At 39.8% G+C, this 21,557-nt stretch overlaps 1 protein-coding gene across 6 annotated transcripts in view; it reads right to left on the reverse strand.

The window, feature by feature from the left end:
* Positions 1-21,557, reverse strand: part of INPP5A (inositol polyphosphate-5-phosphatase A) — a 390,659-nt gene that overhangs the window by 41,759 nt on the left and 327,343 nt on the right. For all 6 annotated transcript variants that reach the window (XM_061635624.1, XM_061635629.1, XM_061635628.1 and 3 more), the window contains one exon: positions 5,499-5,572. In XM_061635624.1, coding sequence (XP_061491608.1) covers positions 5,499-5,572 — 74 coding nt within the window. The remainder of the gene's footprint in view (positions 1-5,498; positions 5,573-21,557) is intronic.

Here is a 21,557-nt window from a genome sequence, read left to right on the forward strand (position 1 = left end):
CTTAGAAGCTTATGAGCACGGTTTTCAGGTGATTTACTGCTGGTTGCAGCCGTTTCTAAAACCAGGTTATGCCAGAGCCAGGTAGTTGCTCATTGGGTATAGCATTTTTGTTTTAAGTATAGTGAAGATTCTAAGCAGAAACAGGAAAACTGAAGAACATTAAACAAAAAAGCATGTCAAGGGCACCACGTTTTTGAAAATACCGTTGTTTTGTGCAGACACACATCCTGAGACCTAGTATTAGTCCTTGAAAAACAGAGACTCCTTCTTTCCCCTGCTTGATGTGATTGTGGTCATTTTGCTAGTTTTGGAAACTAATACATTTGTTCCTTTTCTTTATAATTTAGATACTGCAGTTTGGCCCCTGAGAGAATTCTAACAATATCTTGTTCAGAATACTTAACATTTAAAATGCTGCATATACTGGAATTCAGTTAAATTTACAGTGAATGTCTACTCAGAAGTAAGGTCTATTGAGTTTAATGGGACTTGCTCCAAGGAAAGTGTCTAGAGGACTGTAAGACTTAAAATCCCATTGACTTCACTGGGAGAGACTTAAGCATGTGCTTAAAACTCCTTTCATAATCAGTTGGTTTTAAAAGTGCTTAATTTTGGATGCATCATGCTTATAGCAGCTTATAAAAGTTTTGAGTACCAGAGTAAATTATGATGGATTATTTTTAAAGGGCTTCCTTAAATTGTTGAAAACAGAATGTAAAACTGTGTCTACTGATCCTAAATAGTAGCCTCCAAATGAACGGAAAATATCAAAAAAAGTGCACATTTGTTTTTATGAATTATTGCAAAATAATAATAATAATGCTACTTTCCTTTCCTTCCCTCCCGTCCCTTGCAGAAAGTCTAGGCACGCCATCGTATTTTTTTATTCAGGTCCCAGCATATTTACTGCTTCCTGTACCTAAACAAGTCATCTTGACTGTTCTTGTCAGACCACTGGCACTTCATCACTGCAGTGTCATGGCTCTCTGGCTCCAAGACCACCACTAACACGGGAAAGCCAAATTCATCACAAGGGTGTGCAGTGTTCAAAGCTGTCATGCCTGCCCTGACTGATGACTTCTTGAGGGTAAGTGATATGAATTTACAGCTTGTATCACATTCTTTAACCTAAACACAAGGCAGGGACAATGCAACTTGTTCTCCAGAGTATGTTTGCAGCTGCAAGGAAATTAAGAGTGTTACTATTTATGAATGAGGTAACTGAGAATCTTCTAGCATTCTGATATTTCATTCTGTTGGTTTATACTTTTGATCCTTAGTAAGCTGATTTGAACATATGAAAAAGTGCCTTATAAATGTTTCAAATAAATAGTTCTTTCCATAATCAGCAAAACACACCCATTCGCTGTTGAAACCATATTTTATCAATCTTTAATCCCCAACCCAAACAATAACAAACTGATTACAATGTGGTTAGAAGTCACTGAGCCCTTCTCTTGTAAGTTTAGTATTTCATTTACTGAGCAGACAACAGGATGTAGATTTCCATGGAACCAAATGTCACCCTGCGTAACTCCCCTACACATAGGCAGGGCCACCCACCCACCACTCCTTTCCTATGTCATATTCACACTAGCTTTTATAGGGCTTCAGTTTTATAGATGAGCCAGTGACATAATCCAATCTGTAACATAAGCCCACTGTTTTCTGCCAGACAGGACAGACACCATTTAAAAAGTTCATATCAGAATGTGTTGAGAAATTACAGCCATGCTCATTGGACTGTGTGAGTGATTGCCCATTTCTGAATGGCATCTGAGTCATATTAGTGTTAACTGAATATTGTGGCTGAGGTATTAAAGTGTAGCATTTCAATGGGGTGTGCACAGAATACACCAGGAATTGTCAACGTTTTTGGGCCCACAGGCACATTTGCAAACTGGATAAACTGTCATGAGCACATACACCATAGCCTAATCCATTGGCTACAATAGAATGCTTCTTTCAAACCTAATTCCAATAGGGTGTCTTGCTTTATAAAAGAGATGAACCTAAAAAGGAAATGCAAAAATCTGGAACACCAACTTTCCCCTTTGATTCTTATAATTAAATATTAGTTGGCATACTAAAAGTTAATACCAGTTTGCTAACTAAAGCAAATTTGAAATTTGTGCTTTAATGCAGTCTTTGAAATGTTTTAGGACCAAACCACACCTGGCTCTTAAGAGTCTGCCTTTACAGTGCAACTGTCACAGTGCAATCCTAACCAAGTCTACTCAGAAGTCTTACTGAATTCCCAGGTGCATATTCCCAGGTAAGTGGAGTTAGGATTGCAATCTTATCTATAAAGTACATATGCCTTACATAAGAAGTATATTTAGGTCACTTTTCTTTCTTTAGCCGAGTAAAAAAAGTCTTTCTCTTGGTATCTGTAGCTGCATCATATTCCAACATAAGAAATCCCTTAAAACCTAAAGTAATCGTTGCTCTTGTATGAGCCAATACGGCACCTGACTTTCACCTTCCTCTGCATCCAAAATATACTTTATAACCCCTGCCACACTTGATTCTCTCACCACAGTTTATTACATAATCACCATTTAGTTGAGGATGGAGACACATAGAGGGGCGAATGTAGTCTAATACAGAGCAAGTAGGCGGGGAAATCAGAGGGATCAGCTGTCTGGGAAGGAGTAGAAAAATCAGAGCTTGAAATATGAGGAGCAAAGAGTTTAGTGTCTCCTAAAGTTTATGTTGCATGTGTTTGTGAGGTGTGTGGAGGTGAAAAGCATAGGTTTGTTAAAAAGCCTGTCTCATATAATGAGCGTGAAAGGTAGAAGATTCCCCGTTTAATATCCCTAAGCCTGCCCCTGATGTATTGGAACAACTTCTGTGAGGGAATATAAATAATGAGCTTATCAAAAAAGGAAAACAGCCTTGTGAAAATTATTAATGGGCACAATTTCACTAACAGAAAAAAGGCCATACTAACTTACAGTGCAATCAAATTTATGTCCATTGGGTTCAATGGGACTTACTTCCAGGTAAGTGTGTATTGGATTGCAGCCTTAGTGAAGTTCAAACCTATTTCCTATATATATACCTAAACTAATCTACTATAATGAACTATTTACATTACTGAACTACTGAAACATTAAAAGCGTTTCAGTTCAATTACCAGATATGTCAGTAACATACCACAGATCAGGTATTGTCAACTGATAGCCCATGGAGCAGATGCATCTGCCAAAACAATATTATTTGATCCCTCCATTACTTCATGGCACAAGAGATTTCACACAATTTTACCATCTCTCTTTTGGATTTTATATACAACAGATAAATGCACATATTTATACTTACTACATGTGCTATACCTAAGCATGTGTTCTCCATTTTTTTTGAAGCTCTTACCTCTTGATGGGACCAATTTTATTATAAATTGGACCATTTATAGCCCCCTAGACCACAATCTGGAGAACAGAGTGCCACCCAAGACTTACATAAGATGGATACTAGTTTTTATACAAAGGACCTAATTTTCTGAAGAAGCAAAATTAAAACCAGATGAGGAGATCCCAAGAGCTTCAGTTATCATCCAGATCTTCCCATTTCTTCTCTTGTTCCTCAAAGCATATAAATAGCTAACAATTATGGGATTCGGTTACAGGATTGCATGTAACCTTCCATGGTGCTGATCTTCCCTGCCATGAGAATAGCCGATTTTTAAAAAAATCACTAGCTAGTTTCAAAACCCTGGTGAATAGCAAATTCTGGTTTAGTGTTAATCATGATTCAAGTTGGCGTTAATGCAAGCTTTAAGTATAGTTAAAATAAGCAGGGGGGAAATCTATGTGTAGGACTTCTTGCTAAACCATGGTCAATTAGAGACCCACTCTTGGAAAACAGGGAGTAACTTCCTATACATACAAGTTCAGCAACTTGTCCATGCAAGAATATGAGTAGTTATGTTTTTAAATAGCTGCAGATATGGACGCATTGTCGTTTTTAAGTTATTCTAAGTATTTTATGTGTATGGGTTGAATCCAATGCTGCGTGCGCAAAGTTCCACTTGTGCAAGAGGACTTTTTCTCTTTTCCCTGTGTACTCCCAAAGTCTCTTCTGGAGGGTCCCCCCAACCCTCTGGAACAGATTCTGAGGGTGCACAGGGGGGCTGCAGGAGACAGAAGAGCGGAAATTATGTTGTGCAAATAGAGGTCTTTATAAGAAGTTAGGAACAACAGCCTTGGATACAACCCGAAGTTTATTATTTTTATTTTTTAACTTGGGGGGGGCATGTTCAACTTACTTTTTAAAAGAAGACATGCATTTTGGGGTCTTTGAAGAATATAAGTGCACTGAATTAATACTATACTTTTTATCATTCCTACTATGAGATAGCTAATGCTAGTCTTACAGCTAGCCTTAGAGCAGACCCTCTGAAAACAGTGGACTTGTCTATTGATTTCAGTGTGTCTTCCCTGAATATGACTCAGTTGGATATCATCTACGATTGCTATTATACAAATATTGTAAATGTTTGTTGTCTGAAGAAGGTATTTTGCCTGAAACATGTTGGGCTATTAATAAAAATTCATCAGTACGTTGTCTCTATTTTAGGAAGTTTCTCTAGCAGGCTAGCAATTATAACAACCCTAAAGCTTTTCCAGATGGTTTCTTGCATGCGCCAACTAACACATCCTACTTTTTCAACTTCTCCACAATGAACAATAAAAAACCCTAACAGAAAATACTTTTTTTTAAAAAAAGTGTCATTCATACAAAACTATATTGTCCAATAACGGATTGCTTAAGTTCCCTTGCAAAAATTTCTGTTATACAGAAATTGAATTAGTCTTAAAAAAACAGTTACAGATAAAATAACCAATTAGAAGTTAGGAAAAATTTGGAGAAGGAGATTGATAGGTAAAAACATGGTCACGCAAGATGTTTAAAGTAATATTGTTAGTCTGATAATCCTAAAGAACTTCTAGGCTGCTACTGCTTATGCTAAAACTGAAACAATATGATAATCTTGACATTACATCTTCTCTTATGTGAGATGGGCTATGAACTCTGATTGGGCAACTGTTATTAAGCCAACCACTTTCTCTTCATTGCAAGAGTTCCAGAGTTCACTCTTCAAGATTTGGTGCAATATAGATTAGTTTTATTATGTTTTGAGAAAAATGTTTTCTAGGCAGGTCCGGTAGTAGAAATCTTTTTTTCAGAGGAAAAACATACACCTGCAATTGTACAACAGTTGAACATAAACTCATGAAAATCCATGTTGGTAAGCAAATTTAAAGAAAGAAGAGATATAAGACTTTTAGAAGATTAACAATATCCATATAAATACATTATAATACATTCTGGCCTGAATCTAGAGGAAGTTGAAACCACAGAATTAGAAACAGTTTCTTTTGCATTCCCAACAACTTCACAATCAACGACATTCTAGTTCTCACTTACTAGATTTCCAAGTGTGCTTAGAGCCAGGATGTTAATTAAATAAACCACTTGTACACATATCTTACCTGGGAGGAAATGAAATGTCCAGTTCATATAATTTGTCTTTAAAGATTGACAGCTCTTTGTCAAATTCCAAAAGCTAATGGGGGGAAAAAACAACCCAGAATTAAAATTAGTACATCTTTTGTTTTGTTCAAAAACTATAATTGTTGAGTACATTTAAATCGCACTACTTATACTGCAATAGGTTTCAAGATGTTGCTAATGTTTTGCTTTATGATGCTGTTTTGTAGTTTTATTGGGCACTGATTTGGAAATTTTAAAATGAAATATGGTTTGTGCATTTTAAAACAAAATAAAGAGGAAAAATATGATGCTGGATTAAAATATTATGAACATGTTCATTATTGTTATGCTGAGAAAAAGAAACCGTGATGTGCATTGAAACACACACACAATGTGAATCTCTTAGGAATGTCCTGAAAGTGTACAACTTTACTGCTATACTAGTGCTACCATGCGGGTTCATCCTTTGCTCTTTTCAAAGATTAGCTCAAACTTTTTAAAAAAGCACTAGTTCCCTATCTGTGGTAAAACTAATCAGCTATTAAAAAAATTAATATATAGCAAATTAATATGTTAACCAATTAATAAAACATGCCTTTCTGGTGATATTAGTTGGTGCTCTCCTTAGCCTAGTAAAGAAGTTACAATAAAACTATGATAGCGAGAATCCAAACTACCATTTTAAAATTTGCATACCAATAAATAAATAAAATACCCAAGAATATGCAGAATAGACTTCTCTGGTCACAAAAGAAAGCAGTATTCCTAAGCAGCTATTTTGGGGCAGTCACAAGAAACACATGATTATTTATCTATCAGTGTTCCTAGGCAGCAGCAAAGACAGAACACCAGAGACAGACATTAAACAAGCTTTAATGTACTGAATAAATATATGCACCCCACTGACAAAGTTGTTTCCCTGTAGATTGCCACAAAGAAAGTGTACACCCTAACCTCATGCTCCTAAGCAAAACAAAGCCCCTTACTGTAAAAGGTAATACTAGTAGTCTATATTTCAAACCAGGAACCATCCTGATGGACATAAACATCTTCGTTTGAGAATCACCACTGGTGCTGAGTCCGACGTGGAAATGAACCTATAGTGCTACCGACCCACTGCTGTAAATGCCACTTTTGGTTTTGACAAGCATGCCATCAAAAACAGCACTCCTTATAATGCCTGTGTGTTTATGCCTTGTTCATTAATCATGTCCTAACTCACAGCTGTGCTGATACCATTGTATGAATGGCAGAGGTTCCGAATGAAATTAGATTGTGTTCTTCTTTCCCCTCTGCTCTGTCATAAATCATTCCTGAAATGTGCAATTAGCAGCTACTTGTACACATTAATTATCTGTGTGAAAAGCAGATACCTGAACCACCTGCACAACTGATTAGCTACCTCCCTGTGGCCCACCCATTTTGCCTTCAGTTTGTCTATAGCATCACCAACTACTGATCTAGGTACATTTTTGTCAGAGTAGACACACGCATGGGAACATGACATAAGACTGCCTTGTTTCTTGTGGACCTCTTGCCAGGTTGAACAAAACAGTTATTTTCCAAAGAGAAATATTTTAAGATGACTTATATAAATCCTTATTGAAAATGTATGCAAATTATGAGAATTTTAAAGCAAGGTATCTATATCCATAAGCAATAAAAGAGTTGTTTGGTACCTAAGGTCACTCAACAATTTGTACCAGCAAAGTGTCACCAAAAAGCCCATGGCATATATGAAGTATCTGTTGGTTACAGACCTTCCCTGCCTTTCTACAAAAGCACACAAGATGGCTTAAATAAAGCAAGTGCCGTACAGAATTAGGTAAGTCATACCATAAACAAAACAAAAACCTTTTAAAAAGATCACACAATGGTTTGCATGTCATGTTAAGCCAACTTGTGGCTTAACATGAAGGCATGAGTGTGCAAGCTCCTACGGGGGAGATTGTGGTTGTGTCACTCCTCCCTGATTGTTTTGCTGCTGCGCCATGCCAGAACCCTGGCTCATGATTTAGGTCTCTCCACACTAACCACATGCTAAGCTAAGCCATGGCTCAGCAGCACAATGACCAGGGTGGAGCAAAGTGACTGTGATCTCCTGCCTGGGAGACTGTGCTAAGCCATGGGTTGGTTTAGTGTGACGTGCAAACCAGGCCATTGCAAGAGTGGGAGTGGGCTGCAGGATTGCACTCTTCTTCCCCACTCTGGCTCAGATTTCTCCTGGCAACCTTAACTAGGGTTCCCTCTCAACCAAGATTTGAAATCAGGACTTCAGGCAGTTTCCCTTGTTAAAAAGGAACCTCATTAGCTTTAACCGTGGTTAATGTCAGTGCAAATGAAACACAAAACTGTAGTTAAGGCTGGTGGGACAGGGGGATTCTTGGGAGAGGGTGGAAGAGGGTGCATGCAGTCCCATCAGAGCAGGTGAACCAACAGTGGCTAAAGGCCCATCCATGACATGCTGGATCTGTATCAAGTCCTCTGATATCGCAATCCTTTCTTTGTATATGATATTCATTCTATAAATAGAAATTATAATTTGTGTACTTCTATGGATTGTGTGTTCAACCACAGCACAGTAGATGAGCAAGTGTTACTCAGTACATGCATAAGTGCTTCAAGCTGATGTTTAAAAGATTCATATGGAGCTCTAACAGACACCTCTGCACAAAGCCCTGCACATAGGTACGGGATTGTTTCTGTCCCACAGTTAGCGAACCCTCTACAAGCCCAATAGGTATATTCTCACAGAACTCTGGGTTTTGACCCATAATATTCAGGTCTGCTATGGAACTGGTGGAGTGCCAACAGAATTTACATATTCACAGATGTCATGCATATGGTTAGTTCATTACAACCATTAGCAGTTGTTTACTACTACTTTCAGTGTATGCTCGTTAATGGATACTAACAGTGCAATCCTATTCGTGTCTAATCAGATGGAAGTCCTCTGAGTTCAATGAGACTTACCCTCATGTAAATGGGTATAGGACTGCAACTTAATGGGAGTATGGTATCTTTCAATACAATTATAATTGAGAAAATAATAAATTAGGCTGCAGTCCTAACCCCACTTACCTGGGAGTAAGCCCAGTTAAATTCATTGGGACTTACTTCTGAGTAGACATGGTTACGATTGTAGCCTTAGTGTTTATTTTCACACTGACAGTTTTGAAGCATTTCTGTGAAACATTATCTAAGCAGCCAAGACAAAAGAACATTTTGAGAATGGAGGGCTGCTTGTGAAATATAAAAATGCCAAAGACAGAATAAACAAACAATGCTTCATAGAACACAATGGTAAAGAATACTCACTGAGAATTCCAGAGGCCAAGAGGAAGTTAAATAGATGCATTGTCTTCTTATGAATTCAAAATATCTACAGTGTGTACATCCAGTTTCTGGGTGTGTGCACTTCTGTTTTGTTATGACAATATTCAGGAACAGTCAGAAAGGCCAGGGCACAAAAGGATTAAAAATGGCAGAGCTTTGAGCCACTTCCGCAGTAAGTGCCACAGACATTTCTGACATTTTTATGTACGGTGGGTGGTTGCTTGTTTAGCCATGTGTTGTGTATTTCAGAGAAGCTATTGATATTGTTGTGACACAGATCATAGATAACAGGAACACAATTGTGCTGGCAGCTCTTGCAGCCTCTCTCAAGTTCTCAAATAGTGAGAACATCTTTACAGCTGCTATACCACTCACAAAACCCAAGCTTATAGGCATTTTATTGTTATTTGGGAAGTTCTAGTACAGAGGGGAAAAAACTTGAGGCCCAGGGACCAAATGCAGCTCTACTTCATACCCTCCTTGAGTGTTTTTGCCTGGCTGGTATGTGTTCTTGAACTCTGATAATGCCTCTTGGTTGCCAGAATGGAGGATACAGAGGGGTGTGTGAGTATGTGTAGAAACTAGCCTGCTGTACATAGGTTAAATTTATATTCATCGTTCCACCCACTTTTGTCTCCGGCCCTGCCCACTTCTGGCATGCAGCCCCTGGAAGGTTGCCCACATGGGAATGTGGTCCTCAGTCTAAAAAAGATTCCATCTGTTCTAGTGATTGCTCAGGTGGGGACCTGAAATAAGAAGAGAGGACCCAAGGAAAGCCAGCTGTGAAGGCAACTTCAATAGGTACTAGAAAACAGTCTGTTGAAATGCACCCAACATGCTTCGTATTTAAAACCTTTTTTTCCCTAGGATAACTATCTTCGTGTAGTTTGTGTGCGGGATCTTTGATTTCATATCCAGGGAATCTATCTTCTACATAAGAGGAAGAGTGGCCAGTGAGTAGTCTGCTGGCCCACAGATACAAAGACATGAATATCTTCTTTCAGAGACGGTAACTGAAGAGCTAAATCAAATGGAGACAGAAGATGGAAGTTCCTGGGTTGCCTGGCAAATTAGTAATTAATCAGTTACTGAGTCTGAATGGTGTACACACACAAGAGATCTTAAGGAACTTAAATGTGAAACAGTTGATTTTCTATCAAAAGCATGCAGCTTGTCTCTAAAATCAGCCTCCTTACTAGATTACTGGAAGGTAGCTACCTCAACAGAGTTTGATGCGGCCAGCAATGTCGTCTTGACCCTTGCCCTTCTTGGCTTATTAAAGCTTGCCGAGGGGATTTGACCGAGTGGATTCAGGGTGTGGTCAACGCATAATTGCGGGAGGGAGCGGTTCCAGCCGCCTTCAAAGAGGCGGTGAGCCAACCACTCCTGAAAAAGCCACCCTGGACCCATTGGTATGTGACAACTACCGACCGGTCACAAATACCCGCTTTTTAGGGAAGGTGATTGAGAGGGTTGTGGCGTAGCAATTGCAGGTACTCTTGGATGAAACAGATTCTCTTGACCCATTGCAATCTGGGTTCAGGCCTGGTTATGGGACTGAATCGGCCTTGGTTGCCCTGATGGATGACCTTTATCGGGAGAAGGACAGGGAGAGTGCGACCCTGTTATTCTTACTTGATCTCTCAGTGGCTTTTGATACCATTGACCATGGTATCCTTCTGGGCCGACTTGGTGAGACGGGTATTGGAGGCACTGTTTTACAGTGGTTCCAATCCTATCTCCAAGGTCGTTCTCAGAGAATAGCATTGGGTGACTGTCTTTCGGCCCCCTGGCAGTTGTGCTGTGGGGTGCCTCAGGGTACCATCTTGTCCCCCATGCTGTTTAACATCTATATGAAGCCCTTGGGAGCGGTCATCAGGAGATTTGGGCTGAGGTGTCAGCAGTATGCTGATGATACCCAGCTCGATTTCTCCATAACATCTGAATCAGGAGAGGCCGTGCAAGCCCTGGACCGCTGCCTGGACTTGGTGGTGGGCTGCATGAGGGCCAATAAACTGAGTATGAATCCTAGCAATACAGGGGCACTGTGGGTTGGTGGTTCCTGAATTCGGATAATTGGTCAGTTGCCTGCTTTGGATGGGGTTGTGCTCCCTCTGAAAGAGCAGGTCCGTAGTCTAGGGGTGCTCCTGGATCCATCTTTGTTGCTAGAGGCCCAGGTGACCTCAGTGGCTAGGAGTGCCTTTTACCAGCTTTGGCTGGTAAGACAGCTGCGGCTGTTTCTGGACTGGGATAGCCTGACCACTTTTGTCCGCGCACTGGTAACCTTCAGGCTGGATTACTGTAATGCGCTCTATGTGGGGCTGCCCTTGAGGTTGGTCCAGAACCTACAGCTGGTGCAAAATGTGGCAGCGAGACTGCTCACTGGGGCAGGGTATCGCCAATATGTCACCCCGCTGCTGAAGGAATTGCACTGGCTGCCCATTTGCTACCAGGCCAAGTTCAAGGTTCTAGTTTTGGTGTACAAAACCCTGTACAGCTTGGGACAAGGATATCTGAAAGACCGTCTTATCCCTTATACACCCAGTCAATCACTGTGCCCTTCAAGTGAGGGCCTCCTGCAGATGCCATCTTATCAGGAGGCCTGTTCTGCACAACATAGGAAACTGACCTTTAGTGTAGTGGCACCTACCTTGCGGAACTCCCTACCCTTAAATATTAGACAGGCACCATCTCTGTTATCTTTTCGGCACCTATTGAAGACCTTCCTCTTTCAACAAGCCTTTTAAGTTGAGACCTTATCTCAGTCTGCGTCTGTGTTGGAATTGCTTTTTAATATGTTTTTAAAACTTTTTTTAAAAAAACCAATGTTTTTTACGTTTAAAAAAAAAAGTCTTGAAAGCTTTTAAAAATGTTTTAAAGATGTTTTGTTTTAATGTATTTTAAAGTCTGTTTTTATGATGTTTTAAAGTGTTTTTAGTGCTTTTGTTTGCTGCTCTGGGCTCCTGCTGGGAGGAATGGAGGGATACAGATCAAATAATAAATAAAAAAAATAAAACAGAGTTTAAAAAAGGGGTACGGGTCCAGAGAAGGGCCAGGAAATCACAGGTTGTTAGTCTAAAGTTTGTTCTGGGTAAACTGGTGGAAAGTATGATTAAATATAAGATTACTAAATGCACAGAAGAACAAGTCTTGGTGAGAAAGTATTAAAGGAAGTCTTGCCTCACCAACCTTGTCATGTTCTTTGAGAATGCAGGCAAGCAAGTAGATAGAAGCAATCCAGCAGACAGTGGCCTGCTTTGCTCATCATGCTAAGCCAAATCGGGAGCTAGCAGCCCCTTTGTTCCTCCCCAGTCATTCTGCTGCTGTGCTACACTGAAGTAAGAGATAGATAGGCTCAATATATCATCCAAACCCAGGCTCATGGTTTAGGTCTTTCCAGACTAACCATGATTTGTAACCATGGTTTGCCCTATGGTTTATGGCTCATGATTTGTCCAGGACAGGTAAACCACAAGCCCAGGTTCAGATGACAAACTAAGCCAAACCATGGCTTAGCTCAGGCAGCAGCAAAATGAGTGGGGAGAAGTGATGTGTGAACCAAGCCATTATATACTTGGACTTCCAAACTGCTTCTGAGAACGTCTCTCACTAAAGCCTCATGAACAAATGTTGTAGTTGTGGGATAAGAGGTGGGTCCTCTAACAATTAGTTAAAAAACAGGATGTAGACCATGAGAGTAAAAAGAACACTTCTCACAATGGAGAAAAATACGTAGAAGAGTCTCTAAATATCTATATTGGAATCCAAGCTATTTACCTTATTAATTAATGATCTGAAGTTAGAGATGAGTAGTAAGGTAGCCAAGTTTGTGGACGGCACCAAATTATTCAGCATGTTACAAACCAGAGTGGACTGCAAAGAGCTCTAAAAGGATCTCACCAAACTAGGTAAATGGGAAACAAAAGGGCAAATGGGATTCAATGTAAGAGTAAAATAATGCACAATGGGATGGAAAATTCCAGCTTCAGATATCCACAGCTCAACTGGATACCCAGGAAAGAGATCTTATTGTCATGGTGGTGGTCAGCTCAATGAAAATGTCAGCTGAGTGCGAAGCGGTGGTGAAAGATGAAAATTCCATGTCTCGGATTATTAGGAAAGGGATCACACATAAAATGATCAGGACCATAAGGGTGTATAAAATCTATGCTGCTGCCATATTTGAAATGCAGCATATACTCCTTGCTGCTCCATCTCAAAAAAGATAACATGGAACTGGAACTGATGTAGAAAAAAGGCAACCAAAATGATTAAGATGGGAGTATATTCTCTACAAGGGCTAAACTATTTGGTATGTTTTAACTTAGGGGGAAAAAGACTACTAACTGCAATCACATGCATGCCTAATCACAAACAAGCCCCATTGTATTCAATGGGGTTTACTTCAACAAAAGTGTGTATTAACATAAAACCACAGATGCTTTAGCAGGTAATGTGTTCCATCTCCTTGAAAACTTTTCTCTGTCTCATCCTGATAGAGGTTTATAAAATTATGTATGGTGTGGAGAAAGTGAAACTGTCCTCTCACTTATGATACTAGAGAAATGGGACATCCAAATAAATTGATTGGCAGTAAATTCAGGACAAGAAAAAAACCCTTCCCTACACAATGCCTAACTCATTTATGGAATTCACTGCCACAAGTTTCTGTGACCACCACTGGCTTAAGTGGCTTCATAAGGGGATTAGATAAGGTTGTAGAGAATGAGGCTATAGGGATACCCAGGAAAGAGCTATAGCCACGATGGCTATAGGGAACCTCCTTATTCAGAAAGAATATCCCTTTGAATAACAATTGCTTGAGGGGAAAACAATATGAGAGGGCTGCTGCTTTCATGTCCTGCTTGTGGGCCTCCTTGAAGCATCTGGCTAGCCAGGGAGGAAAACAAGGATTCTGGGCTAGATAGAACCCTGATCTAATCAAGCAGGACTTTTCTTTATTGAGATCTACCCCAAGAAACATTCCCCCATCAACCTTACACATCTACACACACACTCCATCAGGCAGCTATTATTAATATACAGGTACAGTAAAACAGTTTTTAAAAGTCATGTTGCAATGGGGGGGGGAGCTGCTTTATCTCATCAAATAGCAATTTTGAGCACCAGAATATGAATTCATACCTCACACGTTATTTGGCCTTGGATGTGCAATATTTCCATTGCAGTAACAGTAAATGGCTTTCAGGTGAAAATCAATATATTGTTCTGTTTAATTTACTTTTTGTAACACCATTCTTGAGAAACTGTCCTTTCAAGTGTAACAATGAGGAGATGGCACTGAGATAACTTGAGTGAATGCATTGCAAATTTAGTGATGCAACTAGAGTGTGGTGCAGGAAGCAAGGAACATAGGGGTTAATACATTTTGATACATTTTAATGAGTCTGCTCTGAGTATGACTGAATTGAATGCAACCCTATAGGCATAGATTTGAAGGTTAGTAGCCTTTCTATGACACACTGGGTTGGCATATCAGCATATGAGATTGTGGATCATGTTGTATTACTATCAAGACATGAAACTGTGTAACTACTACACAGACAGCAACAGTTAGTGCAGTATCTGTAACGCCATATGTTCATCCTTCTGAAGCATGGGGCAATCATCAGTAGTAGTCCACTGTTTGTCTGGTAATCAGTTACGTACATTGTTCACTTAGGTAAGAGCTTTGTATGGGTTTGTACACACAGATTGACTTGTGGCAGCCATCTTTACAACCTAAAGGAGGAGCTATAGAACTCCTCTACAAAAGTGCCTAAGCTTCCAGTGGAGCAATGGACTTGTGGTTGTTTATCTATGTTCCACAAAGAACAGAAAAAAGTGAGTCACAGCCAGTTGTTTCTTTAACGTCTCCACAATGTATTGAAGAGGCAATCCACTTTTCAGAGTACATTTAAAATTTAAACAGAAAAACACCTTGTCTCTTTACTAGCTATAATGAAAATGTAAAACAAAAACCCAGACCTTGGCTGGTTGAAGATTTCTCTGTCATGCATGCACATAGCTTTGCTGGATCATGGCCAAAAAAGAAAAAAACCCCACAATAGTTGAATTTTAATCTGTAAGCCATGTGGCCATTTTCTCTGTAATGGTAAGAAAACATGGTGGTCCATAAAGAACAAGCATATCAGAACAGCAGTTCTTTGCACAATTTTAGGAACCATTGGCCTATACTATAGTGGTTCTTGGTAGAATGAAGGCACAATAGCCATTATGGTATATTAGTTAGGGTATTAAGACTATGACCTGGGAAACTAAGGTTCAAATCCCCACTCAGCCATGAAGCTCACTGGGTGATCTTGGGCCAGTCACTGACTCTCACCCTAACCTACCACACAGGGTTGTTCTGAGGATAAAATGGGGAGGTGAGACCCATGTATACTATCTTGAGCTCCTTGGAGGAAGGTGGGATACAAATAAATAAATAAATATTTCCTCCATCATTTGACATTCCAACAAGTTACAAATTTCTTACGGATGTAACGTATATTGCTTAAAAGTCTTTCCACTCTTATGAACCAAGGACAAGCTATGGGTCTACTACAGTATTTGCCTAGAATATAAATATATACAACGATTATATTTGCATTTGAAATTAACTATCTGACATTTCAAATAGCTGAAGAATGAACACAGTTTGAATAGTTAAATAAGATGTGTAAACATTGCTTCCTTAGGCTTAAAGAAAAATAGATATCCTGAACATGAAAAAAAATCTCTGTCCATAGGGACACTGGTATAAGCTGTCTTGGCTAAAATCACAGAAGTATGAACCTTTTATAACAGGGCAACTTAATTCAGTCATTGGAGTAGAACAACAGCAATTACTCATCAAGACCTACAGACCAAAGTCAAAGCATTGTTAGATCAGGAGGTGATATTAGCAGCATTTATCAAATCTATCTACAGAAACCACCAGAGAATTCACAGCTGTGGAAGGGAAATGAAGTTTCAGGAAGAACAAAAACACACACAACACTACAAGAGAAGATCTTACAAAAAGTAACTATAGAGAATTAAAATACTGGAACATGGGCCAAAGAGTTTACCTTTGTTATTCTTGTGTAAGTTACAGATTAGTTGAAATATGTATTTCTACTACTCATATTCAAAACAACAGGGGAAATACCCAGTAACCAATGTTGCATCAATATTGCATCATTTCTGTAAATTTACTAATTAAAAATCCTCAAATAAAGATAAAATAATATACGTGGGGCAGTGGAATCCGCTCCATGTTTTAGTCCAAACTTAGGAGCTGTCCAAGGTGCTAAAACCTGGAGCGGATTCCTCTGTCCACATGCGGCCACCATCCACCACTACTCAGTGTCATGCAATAGATCCCATGTTCAATTACCAGCATCTCTAGGTATATTGAGAAAAGTTCCTTATTAGAAACCCAGGAGAGCTTCTCCCAGTCAGTGAATTAATCAAATCTGAAGCGTTAGGAACTGGAGGCTGGAAACCTAAGATGCAGTAGTACCCCAAGTTAAAACTTCAACTTGATGACAAAGAAAGATTGGCCTCCTATTTCTATCTCTACTTCCATCCTACTGTGTGGAGGTTCAGTCACTTGACTGAGATATGCTATGGGCTGTGGCTTATTTATTTCAGGGCCGGCTCTAAAGGGTTGCCAGGTGGGGCCCTAGCTAAGGGCCCCTGGGGTTACAGGGGCCCCTGCACTCTCCTTCCACAATCCACGGCAGGATTGGTATAGCATGCGTGCGTGCCCTCAACCAAGATGGCGGCAGAGGCTTCGGCCCCTTAGGGAAACCTCGGCCGCCATCTTGATTGATGGCAACCCTGTGTGCGCAGTGTGTGCAGCCGAAAAAACAGGAGAGAAAGGTAAGTAGAGTGGGGAAGTGGGGGGCAGCTTGGGAGCTCCCGTCCTGCAATCCACGGTACCAATCCTGCCACGAATTGCAGAAGGGGAATGCCGGGGCCCGGGGCAGGCTGGTGCCCAAGGGCCCTGGCATGCCTTAGGCCAGCCCTGATTAAATGCAGGTGTCATTTTGGGTTTCAGTGTTATTTCTTATTATTACAATTATTTTGCAAATCTGTGAATCCTGAACTTTCAAATGACAACAAAAACAAAATATGTTAGAGCTTCATAAATAACTCCTCATGGGTTTGTATGAGTGAATGTTTGGTATTATAATTTAGCAGCTGGGATGTATTAATAGAAGTTGGGGGAAGGAGACTTTGATTCTGGAACTGACACCCAACTATCAGAGGCTCCTGCTGCAGTGGGAGAAGTTCTAGGAACACAGGAAGCGGCCTTGTATCAAGTCAAACCATTGGTCCATCTAGTGTAGTATTATCTACACCAGGGGTGAGGAGCCAATGGCTTTCTAGTTGTTGGATTCCAACTCCCAGCAGCCCTAAGCAGCATGGTTAATGGTCAGAGATGATGTGGGGTAATCTAGCAACATCCAAAGGACTACCCCCACAAGTCTACACTGACTGGTAGCAGCTATCCAGGGTTTTTGACAAGGAACTCTCCCAGGCCTACCTGGAGATGCTGGTGTTTGAACATGGGATCTATTGCATGCCACTGAGTTATAGCAATTCCTCTATAAAGGAGTGCCCTCATTCTTTTATCTATGTCCCCTAGGATTCAAACCCATGGCCTCCTGGCACTCTGACCAGATGAGTATTTGGCAGAGTAAGGTAGCTTAATCCTCCATTCCCACTATCTGCATTATCTGAATTCACAGTTAATAATCTGGAAAATTATCAGTGCATGCTGTCCCTGAATTTAGGAGTATATAATAGCCACAGTGCTGTACTGCACAGTACTTCATGCCACAGAAAGAAAACAGAATTCCTGTAAAAAGAAACATTGGTTTCAAGCACTGACTTATTTAAATTATGTGTTACAGTCTCCTCAGAGAACAGTTCTAATTTAAGATTCTGACGTTTTCTGCATTCTCCCACTCCTTCCCCAAATCCTAGTCAACTGTGATGCTGAGCTATCCTTTCCCCCTCCTTATCTTAATTTACCCCTTATACATCATATTCAAGATTTTATCGGGACAGGGGCTGGATGGCTTAGTGGATAAACCTCTGCCTTTTCACCTCTAGGATCAGGGTTCAAGTCAAACCCTGATGAAATGCATTTGATCATCCTAATCTAGTTCTTAGTGGACAGTATTCCTATTATCTTTAAAAGGGTCAGAGCCAAGGCCATTGGGAAGAGTGCATTGTGCTATATCTTGTCTATTGATTAATACATTTTCAGTGATGCCAGTTTCTTAACCTTAATGTGCACCCATTCACACACACGCTTATCAGAGCTTCATAAAATGTCTTTTGCTGATTGGAAACCTCTATCTTATCTCTTTTCTCATTCATTCTTCTTGGGTTTTACTTTTGAATGATATTATTATTATTTAATCAGATTTCTATCATCTATTTCTTTCCCTTTTCTTTTAAAAGTCTTATTATATTCTTTTTAAAAAAGGTGAATACCAAATTATTTTAAATTCTGGGATGGCATAAACACATTTTGTAAACAGAATGACTTTGCACCATATTATAGATATCTTTTCTTCTCTATATTAATTTAATAAAAGAAATCCCATAATCAAATGGTGACTGGAAGAGTCCCCTTGAATGAAGTCAAATTGTTAACCCAGTGTATACGCTGCAGGAAACACTTCTTTTGAAAATGTGTCAAAATATTTTTAATCTGCTAGAAAATGTCATCACAATTTTTTATATACCCAGTCTTTCTTTGGGACTAAGTCAACCCAAGTGGGAAGCCTGTAAAAATATGAATGCAAGTTTATTCTATAATCAGCTTTTCTCATATCTCATCCAGCCAAAACCATGTGTAATGAACAGCCTTCTAAAACTGAACTCAGCTGAGTTTTCTCCCAGGAAGCCACTAGGAATTATAAATGACTTCAAAGTAGGATTAAAAACTCAGTCATTCTTGCTCCACCTTTTCAATCCCTTCTATCTGAACCTTTCTCTTAGATTACCCTGTGACATCATAGCAACCCAGCCAATGTCTCGGGGGGGGGTCCAGTCTCCTCATTTTTATGACTGCTGCATCTACTTTTGTGCTTATAGATAATATAAACACTAAAGAAAATGCAGCAGTCACAAAAATTTCCAAGATCCAGAATCTAAAACAGAAAGGCAATCTCAACTGAGAAGTGCACCAAATCAATCAGAAGATAGAGGGGAAGATACAGCAAATGCTAAGAAAAATAATGAGTCAGGTGCTCAACAATCAGAAACTAACTCTTGTCTTGAACGATCAGCAAGCAGATCAAAGATAGCATTCTAGACATGGTCAACACTTAAAGCCAAAGATTTGGAAGGATAATGTATCAATAAGAGATTGCCAAATTCATTTTAAGGTAACAAGTAAGGGGTAGTTGTTTCAAAAGAGGGCAAGTAATATATACAATAAGCCATGATCGCATTCTTTCAGGCTATCAGAGGGGGTGATTCAGTTCACTCTACTCCACGTTGTTGTAAAGAAAATACTGGAAGGACGAATAAAAGTTCCTTGTGCAGAGCTTCACAGATGGTTGTTAGGTGCTTAGGAATCATTGCACAATGGGGCTTCACAGGCACAGTAAATTGGCTGTGCCTGCAAAGCCCCTTTTTGGTTTCTGTTTAAATCCCCAGCCTGCAGGCCTAATGTGGCCCATCAGGTCTCCTCAGATGGGCATGCTAAATCATTCTGGGCAAGCCACACCCAACTATCCTACACCTGAATAACATATGATGTCAGGTGTGGTGCAGGTAAAGGCAGAGCTTTCTGTTCTAAATGAATGTCAGTTGCAAAACTCACTGCGCTTTTCATTTGCCTATTTTTCATAGGCTAAAGATAAGAATATCATGCCCAGTGCAGCCCCAACTGAAATACCACTTGACTCATGTAAGTTAATCTTAAATAGGGATGAGTCATGAATGGATTACTTCAGTTCTGTTTTTTAATTTTTACAAGATTCCAACATGTCTTCAGTAACTCCCTGGATGACTTCCAGCAGGGCTTTTGGATTTTGGAATGATGGGATGCATTTTACACATGCATCCAGAATTGGGAGCCCTCCTGAAAGAAGTACACCCCCAATGTCCAGTTTTCAAAAGCATTTTTATTTCATTAAAATTCTGCACAATTGCACTATTAAACTAATGTGTAGTTGCACAGATAAACATTATAAAACAAAAAAATGCTTTTTGTGGGGGAGAATAGAACTCATTTTTTAATTTACTTTTGTTATGTTTTATTGCAAAGGGATGGAAGAATGAGTACAAAACTCTTCACCCAGCTTGCAAAGCTCTGGAAATGTATCTGAATAACAGAGGGGTACATTTTGAGTTCTATGTTGATAAATCTATCAAACACAACAGAATATCAAAATCTGAGTCAGAAATGGGCAGAGGTGGATTCTCTAAGCATTCTTAATCTTGAGGTTATCAGCAGCTGAGAACTCAGGAAATTGAACCACGTGTCAGTCCACTACTCAGTAACTCCCAACTGCAGGTGATGCCTGGTATGTTTGAAAGGGCCACCACAGACCAAAACTGCATAATATTGCTGCTAATCATCTCAGATGCAATGCTTTAGAGTGGATATAGATTTCCACATTCAGTAATGAGTAACAAGTGATAAGTCAATGAGTAGTGTGATATATATGCCCCGTGCAATCTACATGTGGAGGAAAACTGGCACATACATGTGTTACATCACTTTGGAAACTACAAGCATTCAACTCTGCTCCTGCTCTTTTTTGGGAAGTGAAATCAGTTCTAGGTGACTCTCTAGAGCAGCCTTTCCCAATCAGTGTACCTCCAGATGTTGTTGGACCACAATTCCCATCTTTCCTGACCATTGGCAATGCTGGCTGAGGCTGATGGGAGTTGTGGTCCAACAACACCTGGAGGCACACTGGTTGGGAAAGGCTGCTCTAGAGTGTAATCTATATGCATAATCTACCTCTTGGTTTCCATACGGGGTAGTGCAACTCCCAGCCACAGCATGGAGTGGTGCACAGCTTATAAAGCTGTGATTTAGATTTAAAAGAAACAGTTTCTAAACCTATGTATCTCTGCAGTGTTTTTGTTTTAGATATATTAGAAACCCATATCCTGTAACTAATCACAGGTAAATTTGCCTTAGTTTAGTTTAGTTATTTATTTTCTGTTTCTTTTGGGTACACAAGCTATACACACTGTAGAATTACTGTGGAGTTGCAACAGGTTTCATCAGTTAACCAAGGCTATTTAACTTCAAACACAGTTTTACTACTGTTCTTCACTGTGAACTTGTATTAGGCTACAATCCTAATCCTACTCACCTGGCAGGAAGCCCCAATGAATTAAACAGGACTTAATTTGAGTAGACATGGTTAGGATTGTGCTGTAAGTTACGGAGGTCCTAAATGTTTATCTTTTTTGTCTACTCAGAAGTAAGTCCTACTAAGTTCAGTGAGACTTACTCTTATGAGTGTATAGCAAGGGTTGCCAATGTGGTACCCATGGGGACAATGCTGTCCTTGACGTCTTTCTTTGATGTCCACAAAGCCACTAAGCGCCCCACACTCACTGATCCCTTTACCAAGAGGTGCTGAGAGTAGTTACCCTTTTCTCCCCTGAAAAGTACATAGAGTTGATAGGAAGTTGGATGAGTGACACTCTGTCCACTTCCTCTTTCAGCTTTATGTGCTTTTCAAGGC

Source organism: Rhineura floridana, chromosome 7 (assembly GCF_030035675.1).
Source record: "Rhineura floridana isolate rRhiFlo1 chromosome 7, rRhiFlo1.hap2, whole genome shotgun sequence".
Lineage (NCBI taxonomy): Eukaryota > Metazoa > Chordata > Lepidosauria > Squamata > Rhineuridae > Rhineura > Rhineura floridana.